The sequence below is a fragment of the Cajanus cajan genome, chromosome 6, assembly GCF_000230855.2.
Source record: "Cajanus cajan strain Asha chromosome 6, NIPB_CcT2T_4, whole genome shotgun sequence".
In the NCBI taxonomy this organism is placed as follows: domain Eukaryota; kingdom Viridiplantae; phylum Streptophyta; class Magnoliopsida; order Fabales; family Fabaceae; genus Cajanus; species Cajanus cajan.
The window spans coordinates 63,334,283-63,346,332 of NC_138522.1; the positions used below are offsets into that span (position 1 = coordinate 63,334,283).

A 12,050-nucleotide genomic window follows, 5' to 3' on the forward strand; every position below is an offset into this window, starting at 1 on the left:
AAATTCCAGGTATCTAAGTTAAGTATACTTTTTTTTTTAATTGGTAGGAATTACAATAAAGATAACACGATTCGAACATAATGTTTGCCTTTGGGTTCAAGAGTATTAAGTGTTTCTTGTAGTGTTAGGTCTAGAGGACTACTTCGTTCACAAACATCTTTCTCCAAGCTTGCTAGGTTCATATTCTTTGGGAAGTTAATGAGGTAGTGAATTTCTTTTTTATTTTTCTCCCTTTTTTATTTCACAGTAAAAGAAATCAAACACTAAATTTTTTGTTAAATAGATTGCTGTCATAATGTGTGAGAGTATAATAATCACTACATTAATTCATCAAGTTAACAAATTAAATTGCAAATATTATGAGTATAATTAGATAAATTTCTCCACAAATACTTTTAAAAGAAAAAAAACAGAAAAATGAAATAAATTGTTTCATAGGTTAAAATTAGTTCACGCATAAACTAATTTGTAGAATCTATCGTATTAACTAATTCAAAAAAAATTATTTTTAACTTATACTTAAACTATAGTTTATTCTATAAAAAACATTATTTTATTTTATTCACTAGTGGAAAATTAGGATACTACGTTACCCATTTTACATCGGAAATACAAACACCCGATGTAATAAAAACGCGGTGGCATGTTTCGTAATTTTTATGACTTTTTTACATCAGATTCGACGTAAATTTTAACATCTACGTCAGCTATACATTGTGTCCGACGTAGATGTTAAAATTTACGTCAGACCCAATTAGGGCCGACGTAAATAACCCACAGCCTGCTTAAAAGAAGGTGTGCGCGCATGGCTAGATTTCAAAAATTTCTTTCTCCCGCGCGTTGTGCACCTTCTTCTGCACCTCATCCCTCCGAAGCCTCCTCAAATCGTGGTTATCCTCCTCATCTGCACCTTCTTCTGTTTTTCTTCTTCGGAGGGTTGCGTTGGTTTCTTCTTCGCGTGTTGATGAAAATGGCTTAACCATATGTCCATTTGTTTTTCTATGAGGTAGCATCTTCTATCAAGTTTGTGTTTTCTGGGATGTTTTTTTCGTAATAATGTTTGTGTTGCATTTCGAGTTTTTGAAGCTAGAGAACGAAGTGACGAAGTCCGAATTTGGAGAACCTGCTCCTGGGTTTATCAAGCAGAACGGGACGTTCTGCTTGGAGAACGGCCTGTTCTGATTGGAGAACGGGCCGTTCTGCAAGCAGAACGGGCCGTCACTAGTAGAAAATCAGCATATTACGTCACCCCTTTTACGTCAAAAATACGAAAATCTGACGTAAAAAAAAACGCAGTGACATTTTTGTAATTTTTGCGAACTTTTTTACGTCGGACCTGGTAGGGTCTGACGTAAAAAAGTCCAATCTACGTCGGAGGTGTGTTGTGTCCGACGTAGATTGGACTTTTTACGTCGGACCCTACCAGGTCCGACGTAAAAAAGGACGCTAATTTGAATAAGAGAGCGCGAGGCACACCGCGCGCATTCACTCTTCATCACTTTTCATTTTTTTCTCTCTAAACTCTCTCCCTCTCCTTTGTTACTGAATCGTTTTTTTGTCTTTTGTAGAGGGATGAACTCTTTGTTACTCATTTGCACATTGTTGCTGCTCCTCATATATGAATCAAGGTTTCGTTAGCACTTTTCTACTTCGCATTGCTACTCTGACTATCTGTTTTATTTGATTTTTTGGTTGTTCTATTTGTATAGGTAGTGGGCGTTTTCTCTTGAATTGTTATACGAAGCAGAACGACCCATTCTCCAAGCAGAACAGCCTGTTCTGCTAGGAGAACGGGCCGTTCTGCTGGAATTTTTATGTTTTTTTTTTTCCTACTTTTTTACGTCGGATGTCGTAATGTCCGACGTAAATTTACGTCGGTTTTGGAGATCCGACGTAAAATTTACGTCTCCCGCTTTTACGTCGGTATGTTTTCTGACGTAAAAAACTCAAAATATCCGACGTAGTACACCTCTTTTGTACTAGTGCGTTCTCCAAGAAGAACGGGTCGTTCTTCAAGCAGAACGGGCCGTTCTGCTTGCACTCGTTTTTATTTTTTTCTTTTTTTAAATTTTTATGACTTTTTTACGTTGGACCTTTGCATGGCCGACGTAAATTTACGTCGGTTTTCGCACCCGACATAAATTTACGTCTCCCGCTTCTACGTCAGAAGTTTTTTTGACATAAAAACCCCTAAAATAGCCGACGTAAAATGTGTATTATGTACTAGTGATTTTACCTTTTGTCATTGTTTATACAGAACTTTATATAAAAAGATTCCATAAGTAAGGAAAAAACTAGAAAAATCTTTAAAAAAAATGGATAAGATAAATTGTTATTAAATTAGGATGTTGATTAAACATAGTAAAGCCTAAAAAGTAAACTTCATTATACTTATAATACATCCATTAGAAATTGTTTTGTTTAGTATTAATTGTAAATAGTTATTTATAAATTTTAAAAATTTGTTTCACCCTTTTTGTTAGTAACATATATTGAAATGATTTTTTTTAAATTAAGAAAATATATCTATGAAGACCTTATTATTTATTTTAAAAAACTTTTACTCACTATAAGAAAAAATGACTTATACATGTAGATATTTTGTTCTTATACACATGAAGAGTGTTGGCAAGACCAAAAACTACTTATACCTATAAATTTGTAGTGTAGGTAAAACTTAAATACTTACAATTATTATAGATAAAATTTACAAAGTCATTATTATGTAACTTACATAATGGACGAATATATTATCCACCCGTAAATATAAAATAAGCATTTACCTATAAATTTTTAACTTTTAGTAACAATTTATATTTATCTTTAGAAGTCAATCTTCTTGTGAGGATTACTCTTTCATGCTATTAATGTTGGACAAATCACGCACACATAATCAAGTAAACCTATAATTTTACCTGGTCATTATTTTATTACGCATTTTTTTATCAGATTTTATTACGCATTTGATATTTTGAATTCCAGCCTAATGCATACAGTAATTTCAACGACTTAAAGCAGACATGGACTTTGTTTCAAAGCTTAACCCAAGTCCCAAGCCCAACACATTTAACATTTAAAAACATACATGCACTCATTTTCAAATAATGACCCCCAAAAATATTCGGCCCAAATAATGCACTCATTTATGATTTAAAACGAATATTTAGTTAAAAGTTATTAGTAGAAACTTGAAAGTTATAAAGTGATAAACCAATTGAATTACATATATATTAGTGAGTTGATTGCAAGTTAAAAATTAACGACCCAAATCATGCGGCCTAAAACAAAAGAAAATGGACTTGATAAATTGGTTAAAAGCTAAAAAAAAATGACCATTTAGTTAAAAGTTATTTGTTGAAAGTTAAAAAGTGATAAAAACCATCTTATTAAATTGAAAATGCATGATAAAATTAACTATTTAACTAGTTCATTAAATGAGAATAACACTGCGATTTTTTTAAATGTAACTAATATTTTAACTTATCTAATTGATAAATATTTATTTAAAATAAATAAAATTATAATAAATAAATAAATTTGAATACATACAGAATAAATAATAATTGTAATAAGAAGTCTAATTAAAAGCAACCACAATATATATATATATATATATATATATATATATATATATATATATATATATATATATATATATATATAATGCTGAGGAATAGTGTATCCCATATTTATATTAGTTTAGCCACTCAACTGTATGTTATTGATGCAACATAAGAATTTTGCTCAAGGTGTGTATACTACTATTTTAGCATTTGCTGTTGTGGGGTGACGACATATAGTAATTTTCAGAATTAGGAAAATATCAAATAAACCTATAAAATTAAAATTAATGACATTTTTGTCCCTTATATGTACAATTTACTATCTTTATATAATTTTCAAATTTTATATACCTTGTTATTATTGCACTTCATAACAAAATTGATCACATCACATGAACTAACATGACTAACATATTTCAATTTTAAGATTTTATTGGATATTGCTCTAATTCTAGATATATTACTATAACGATATTCCACAATTTTAGAGACTATTATGACACATTTCATAATTTTAGAGACTAAAACACAGTATACTTAAAAAAAAAAAAAAAAACTTCGTCAAGGAGAAGACTTATAATCCTTAGATTTATGTGTACCATTAGGACTCATAATAAGGCAGTATCCATTATCCACTGAAATTCATTGGAGAAAGAAGAATCTTCTAATAACAATATTTAAGAATTTTCCTCAATGATCCCATCTTGGTATAATGAATCTTCTGCAGTCTTAAAACTTTAATCGTAAAAACATTTACAATGATGTAAAATACTAATCATGGTTCAATTAATTAGTAAGTTTCAATCTTTAAAATAGAGAACTGCGCTCCCTTTGTTTAGCACAAACGTGGGTTGCCAAACTTTGATTTATTTTATTTATACATGTCTTTGAATTTTTGTAATGAGATAATAAGAAACAAGAAGGCAGTTACTTGCTTCTTGTGTGAAGACAAACTCCTGTGTATAAAACACGTCAGTGACATCCATGTTTTAAAGTTGCACGTGTGCCCCACTTTTAAACCTTAACAACGCAAAACAAATAAATTAATACAATACAGTCCTTTGGCCAATCCCAGAGATCAAATATGTGCTACATTATTGATGATTCACTGTATCCCATATATGTTTTAAATATTTGTATTATTTCATCCATGAATATTAGAGATAATTCTATTAGGCTTATTCTTTTAGATAAATAAAACATTTATAGATATGCATATTTATTTATTAATTAATTTTTTATTTTTTATTTACTCAATATATATAAAAATTTCAGTTAAAGTATTGAATTAATGAAAAACATCTATAAAAGGTCATTAACTTTATCAACTCAATTTACGTTATTAATTTCAAGAATTAATTATACTCGTATTAAACAATGCATACATGAACCCCAAGTGTGTAATTCGACGGTAGGGGTTGATCTACGCTTAAGCAAGGTCAGGATTCAAATCCTGCTTTGTGTATGTAGCCGCGTTAAATCTTGGAACCAGCTATCTCACCCTTTGAGGTGCCTCCAACGTAGCGAGAAAATTAGTCACTGTTATCGACGATAGATACTCCAGAGACGAACCAAAAGAAGAAAAAAAACAATGCATACATGAAAATTTTCGCCGAGGTTACTGATCTTCCTTGATTTTTATTTTTTTAAAATGAGTCTTCTCTTAACCTAAAATTTTTATCTAAAATATTTAAAAAGGTATACATAAAAAGAATACATAATCAATTATTTTTCATGATCAAAACAAATAGTTGTTTCTATTTTTTCACAGTATATATCAACATGATCTCAGAAGGTAGAATTAATTCTTAAATGTTATCCAAACACACTATAACTTAATTAACGTATAGTATAGCTTTGTTGACCGTAGAATTAACGCATACTCACTGTTGTTTGCTAAAAAAATTACACATTGATATCAGTCTTAACCGAAGTTTTATGTTATCAATTTGATGTTAATTTAATTTTATACGTAAAATATATATATCATCCCATTAATCTAAAATCTTTTCCTTAAGTTGCAAAATAGGTGGGTAAAATAGTAGAGGATTTGGATAGTTTAAACATTGTTTTAAGTTTAAATTTCGATGTTGCGACGACTGTATAAAAATAAATAAATTGTCATGAACAGGGAATTTTGTGTGTATATATATCAGAAGGTATCTATGAATATCTTATAAGGCCTTTATTATATTGCTGAGTATGGCAAGAAATTAATATATATACCACTCTGCACTCTGTTCTGATCTTCTCCACTTTTGACTCTTTATTTCTTTATTTTATTACGAAGCAACTCATCAAATCAAGTAAAGACCGATACAAATTTTCTCTTCGCTTACAGCAGGTTCCATTCTACTTTTTTGGAACAACTTTTGCTCTCACGTTCAGCTAATCATCATCACTCATCGCCAATTAAATTAATGGTCCTCCCAAATAATAATTACTTTTCCAGGTGCAAGTAATGGTCCGGCTTAATTAAACTTTTTTTTAATTCCTCTCTTATCTGCTTTGCCGTTCTTTAATGCTTAGACAAATCATGGAATTAATGGCCGATTAATTGGACAGATTATGTATGTACATATTCTTTATTAAATCAATTGTGAAATGACTTAGGATGCTTATTTTATTGTCCATATGTAAGTTTCTGTTGATCCCAGGTTCAAAAAGTGGACCATTAATTGTTAAACAACAACCTTCAATGGCCTGCACACTATGAGGCTATAACCATAGGAGATCCTTCTGCTAGTTGATCTTGTTCTTCTGCATGGATCATAATTTTATACATACATGCTTCAGAAGCATTTATTTTAAGGAAGCAAATTGAAGTGACTCCAATTGAAAATAATTAAGACTTAATATAAAAATCGTTTGCAAAGGCATGCACTTCAGTGATTTGAAATTTCAGATTTATTTCTCGTCAGACACACATGCAAATTTTCATTAGGAGTCATTATTAGGTGACACTTTTAATTTTCTCTTGCTCTTGAGCTACTTGTGCTTCACTACAACTACAAACTTCTGCGTATGGTCCCCATAGTTGAATTCTATAATGAAAGTGTTGAACAAGATCACTGTCTACTAGTCTTGTCTCCCCTACTGAAGGTATCACCTATTATTGTGTGTGTACAAGTCTGACACCAAATTATGTTTTCGTTGTATTTAAATAATTTATAAGGTACACAATGCATGCTTGGTTTTACCGATCAAATTAGTACGGAGTCACCAATAATATTTGAGTGGCATGCAAGGAAATCATAAAATAGTTACACGATATAATTAACCATCAAGTTAGCTAGCTCAGTTATGATCACAAAAATAGCACTTTGTAAGACCGAAGCGATTTGAAATATAGTACGGTTCTCTATTTCTGTCTGTTTATTACTACAACTGTTACATTATTTGATTATCACCGTACGTAAAAGTGTCAACACCCCCCAATAAATTTATTCAACTTCATATTAATGGCTCTACCAAATCAAAAGCAGTGCTTTCAAAATATTGCCGACTAGGATTAGGCTCTTTATTTGATGTTACTATAGAATGAGGTTAATTGGTTAAATAAAAATAGTGATGTAGTCCCATGTATTCAATCCGGGAGACACTTTGTCTACTTGTATGAATACAAAATCATTGGTATATTGATATTACAATTAGATTAGCATAGTAATGTTAGGTAAAACTACCTGTTATTAGTCAAGTGGGGTCCATAAGATGTACTCACCCTAGTGTTGTGCTTGCCTTTAACTATAATGGTAGCATCCAAGTCCTCTCTAGCTAGCCCCCTGCCTTGCAAAAAGAAAAATCTTAGAAAAATGTCTCATCAATGCACCCAAGGGAACATTGCATTTGGATCTAAACATGTTGAAGAAGATGGGGCATCTTGATCACTTTTGACTTCAGTTCCTCACACCGGTTTTTTGCAACATATATAAAATAGGGGGAAAAAAGCTCAAACTTATATTATGCACTAATATGCAATGATTAAGGCTCGTGCATGATCTCTTTTTGGTCCCTTTGTTGCTTCCCCCCTCTTATAAATTAGAAAAAAATAATAACAAACTACCAAATATAATAGAACTCATTTTTCAGTAAATTGAAGCTTAGTGTTTAAAGTATTTTTTTGATATTACTTTTTGTCGCCAAACACCTCAGAAACGTGAATGAGATTTTTCACTAAAGTAGACAGCTGAGACCAGTATGTACTTGTCTTTTAACAAATGCAAATTAACCAAGATGGGGATTCCCACTATAAATAAAACAAAAAGTTCAACGTGTCAAGCATTGTGATCTAGAAAGTTCAATTAAGCGTGTGGTTTTGTTGGAAAAAAGATCTCATAATTCAAAGGTACTCACCATCATTATTGAAGTTTGACAGGCAAAGAATGCATAATAATTTATGACAACCCCTATTCTGTAGGCTTTCCTTTTGCCATTTTCGTTTAACACTGTCTAATGTCTATGCTTTATTCTAGTTCACATAACAGAAACCAAAATTATTTTTCTAAACTCAAAGTTAACCGCTGCTAATTTTAGCACAAGCATAGAAAAAGAGAGAGACTCAGCTAGCTAGTCTGCAAAAAAAATTAATTTCTTTTGGATTGAATCCACAAACAGAAAAGCCTAATGCATAGTTTAAACCTTTAGGCTTATCAGTTTGGCCAGTTTTCTTCATGCCACTCTCATTTTATATACAACACTAGCAAAAGACCATGTCCCCTCAACATCAAGGAACATCCTTCTAGGCCAGCTTTGCTTCTAACCTAGTTCCTCATCATTCTGAGAGCTAGTTCTTGAAGCTCCCCCAAGTCATTGTTGTTAAATGATCTTTCCTTAGAAGCTTGGATTGGAAAATCCTCTCTGCTTTGTATGTCTTGCATGGCCATTCCGTCATTGATGCTGCTGTGGTCAATTGACTCAAGAGAGCTTTGAGGAGATATAGGGTTCATGTAAGTGGGACAAATAGGATGATTCATAGGTTGTCCTGCAACACTAGTGTTATTCCCTGGCCACTGATGATTCTCTATGTTCCTGGACTCCACCAGGTTCTGAGCCAGCTGAGCCTTCACTTGCATCAGCTGTGCTTGCAAGCATGCCACCTACGTGCATTTCAACAGCAATAGGAAAATGTGAGAAAATTAAAAGAGTCAGAATATTAATGAGGGGGATTTAGAGAAATTTGTTTGTTTCTAAATAAATTGACTGGTGTGTATTTTATATAGCCAATGGCAATAAATATTATTCTTGGACTGGCCCTTGAGGCCTCATAGAAGCCTAACATAGGTAGCTAGACTTCAAGCAAGAGAAAAAGACAGGAGTAGCTAGTTTTGTTGAATAACCCCATTGATTTCCAAATTTACAACATATATTAAAAAAAAATCATTAAGCTCTCCCTAAAGAGAATTTTGTGAACAAGTGACTAGTGTACAAATCTTTGGACTTTTAAGCTTATTTCTCTTGATATAAAAACATTAAAAAATAAGACCTATATACACTTTCTTACGTGTGTTTTGATGTATTTCTCCTTAAAATTTCATCTCAGTAATTCTTCTAATAAATATTTATACGCGGATTATCCTGATAAAATTCTAAATTGAATAACACCATCACCAGAAGTCTATAAGAACATTTAGAACTCATCAAATAGTTGTTAATGCTTTACTTATTTGATGTCTATCAGGAAATATATATATATATATATATATATATATATATATATATATATATATATAGATATTAAGCATAAAAATAGAACATGATTACTGGAAAGATGTATCCTTTCCGGGAAAGAGTTACATAAAGTTTAGAAGTTTTGATGGGGTTTGTAATAAGACATAATGGTACCTGTTGCTGTAAGGCGAAAATGTGAGACACACAGCCATAGACAGGGTCTCTGATACGAGCCTGAGCCTCATAAGCGATTGTGACAACGGCCTCACAACGATCATGAGCTGGTATATGCAAAAGCAGCTTGGAAACGTTGCTAGCACCAAACACCTTGTGTATGGCTGCAAATCTAGCAGGCCCTTGTTCCGAGCAAAAGTAAGGTGCAAAGATGCAGTCTGCTGCACACTTTCGCCTGAGGAACTTGCATGCACCGCAAGGAGAGCCAGAAGTGCCATTTCCACTTGCAGAAGCCATAGTAGTATGATACTAGTAACAACCGAGAGAGAGAGAGAGAGAAAGAAAAAAAAGAGAGGTGTTGTGTATTTTATGTGTGTGGCACACGGGCACACTAGGAAATGGTGCAAACTAAAATCTGAGGAGTATGGTATGGGAGAGGGAAGTGGGACAGTGGGAATAAGGTGCATAAAGAGTCTTATAAGAAATGTGAATGGGAACATGAGAGCCTCATGTGTAGGGTTCAGAGGGAACATTTGTTAATGGTGCGGGGCTGGTTTTTCTAATGGGTTTAGACCAAGTTAATGTAACTTGGACTCTGCCTATTTTTATTTATTTTTTTATATTATATTTATATTAATATTAATAATTACTAATAAGTCGTCCGTAAGAGTAATACTCAACTTAATTATTTTAAGTATAGTTTTATATTTTGAGTTTTATAGATAAAAAATATATATTTTTTGAGATGAGACTCTAATATGTAATTAATCAAATTTTTTAATAAAGATTAATTACCATTGAAGTGGTAAATATTTTTCATTAATAACACAATTATAAGAAGAAGAAAATATTAACACTAACAATTGCTAATACATTTTTTAAATATATTTTGCGGGTCATTATTTATTAATGATTTTAATAATTTAAAAAAATAGTGAATAATAAGGTAGTATGTATTAAAAAAATATGTTAAAAGAAACGAGTATATTTGTTTCGAATAGTGCAAGCCTTTAATTAATTGTATGCGGTTGAGGGTTTGGTATGGTTTTGGTTTAGTTAAATTAATTAATAGTTTGATTAGATTTTTTTTCTCTAATTTTTGCGCCGAACGCCGCACCTGGGAACTGCTGCTGTGTTGTCGCTTCCTAACCTTGAGTTAGTACACTGCCACCTGCCGGTAAACTCTACCGACAACTTCCTACTTATTTTGAGTTCATTGGAGTACTACTTATTTAATTACGACGAATGCTAATCAAAGTTATAAAAATATTAATTTTTAAATTAAGAGTCTAACTTTATTTTTTTTCATTCATGAAAATTACATAAGAACCGAAATTCAAATTTAATATCATGTATGTTATCACAACTCGATCTAACTTTAATCGAATAAATATCCTTATTATTGTAAATTATTCGATACTAAATTAATATTGTGATTGATCCTAAACTTTTAATATTTCAAATTCGAGTTTTGTGTTGGGAGAAGGCTAGTTTCTAGTATCAATACCATGATAAAAAAAAATATATATATATATATATATATATATATAAACACTTCCTATATTATTTTTTCTTTCACCTATCCAAACAAGAGAAAATTTTCTTCATTATTTTCTTATTTTTATCCATTCAAACAACATATTTGGTTAAGAGAAGAAGCAAGAGAGAAGAATATCCTTATTTGATTAAATACGGATAATGCTATTATGATCTAATAAATAAAATATAAAAAATGACAAATGAAAAAAAAGTCTGAGTAATGGTCTGTGACTCTGTGTAGTTGAAAAAAGGAAAACAAAAATAAGAAATAGCTTTTAGCTCCTTTTATTTTCTCTTCCCTTCAAATTTCTAAACGAAATAAGATAAAAATAAATAAATAAATAAATACAATGTCTTTTTACTGTTAAAAATGACTTTCACTTATTATTTTACTGAATCCATTGCAGCGATGTTTCAATACGATTTGAGGCTAGCACGTGATAGCTTCCTATCACTCTCGTGCTCTCCTCAGTGAGACAAAGGGCAAAACTTGATACAAAGAATACTAGCTAACAACGATATGACTTGTCACATTGCCACGTTTATGTTTACCTTAACACCGTTTGTTGACTTTATCCAAGTTTTTGATTTTATAACAAAAATAAATAAATTTATTTTTATTTAATAACAATTATAAAAGCTCCTATTAAAAAATATTTATAATTTTATATAAACTATCCCAATTAGTTAAAATAATTAGAAAAAAAAAATCATTTTTTATTATGATTGCTTACAAAAATTTTGTTTAAAAAAAAGTCCAATATAAAATTGAACCTTTTGTTTTTAAGCACTCGAATCAACTTAGCAAAATTGTTCCATCCTATACCTAATGATCAAACAAAATTGTCCAGTGAAAAATATCTATAATTAGTACCAAAAAAGTGGATCTTATTATGAAAAAATAAATAAAAAACCGATTTATCTTCAACGTGCTCAATGTTTTAAACATACAAAGAAGAGACTACTGATAATTTGTTATCATGCTGTTTTGGTTGATGGGTGTATCATTAAATTCAAATCTCATGCAGGTTTGTCTATTCGAACAGAAGATATACTTATAGAGGCTCGTCTAACATAAGATGTCAAGGTCGTTTATCAGAATCCAAA

The 12,050-nt window shown here is 31.1% G+C and overlaps 1 protein-coding gene across 1 annotated transcript; it reads right to left on the reverse strand.

The window, feature by feature from the left end:
- Positions 1-8,130: 8,130 nt before the first annotated feature.
- Positions 8,131-9,924, reverse strand: LOC109796727 (LOB domain-containing protein 16). The gene is made up of 2 exons (XM_020356488.3): positions 9,405-9,924; positions 8,131-8,659 (listed from the first exon to the last, which is right to left on the reverse strand). Exons 1-2 carry the CDS (start codon positions 9,699-9,701, stop codon positions 8,324-8,326), a joined length of 633 nt encoding a protein of 210 aa, XP_020212077.1. The 5' UTR covers positions 9,702-9,924; the 3' UTR covers positions 8,131-8,323.
- Between the last annotated feature and the right edge of the window lie 2,126 nt (positions 9,925-12,050).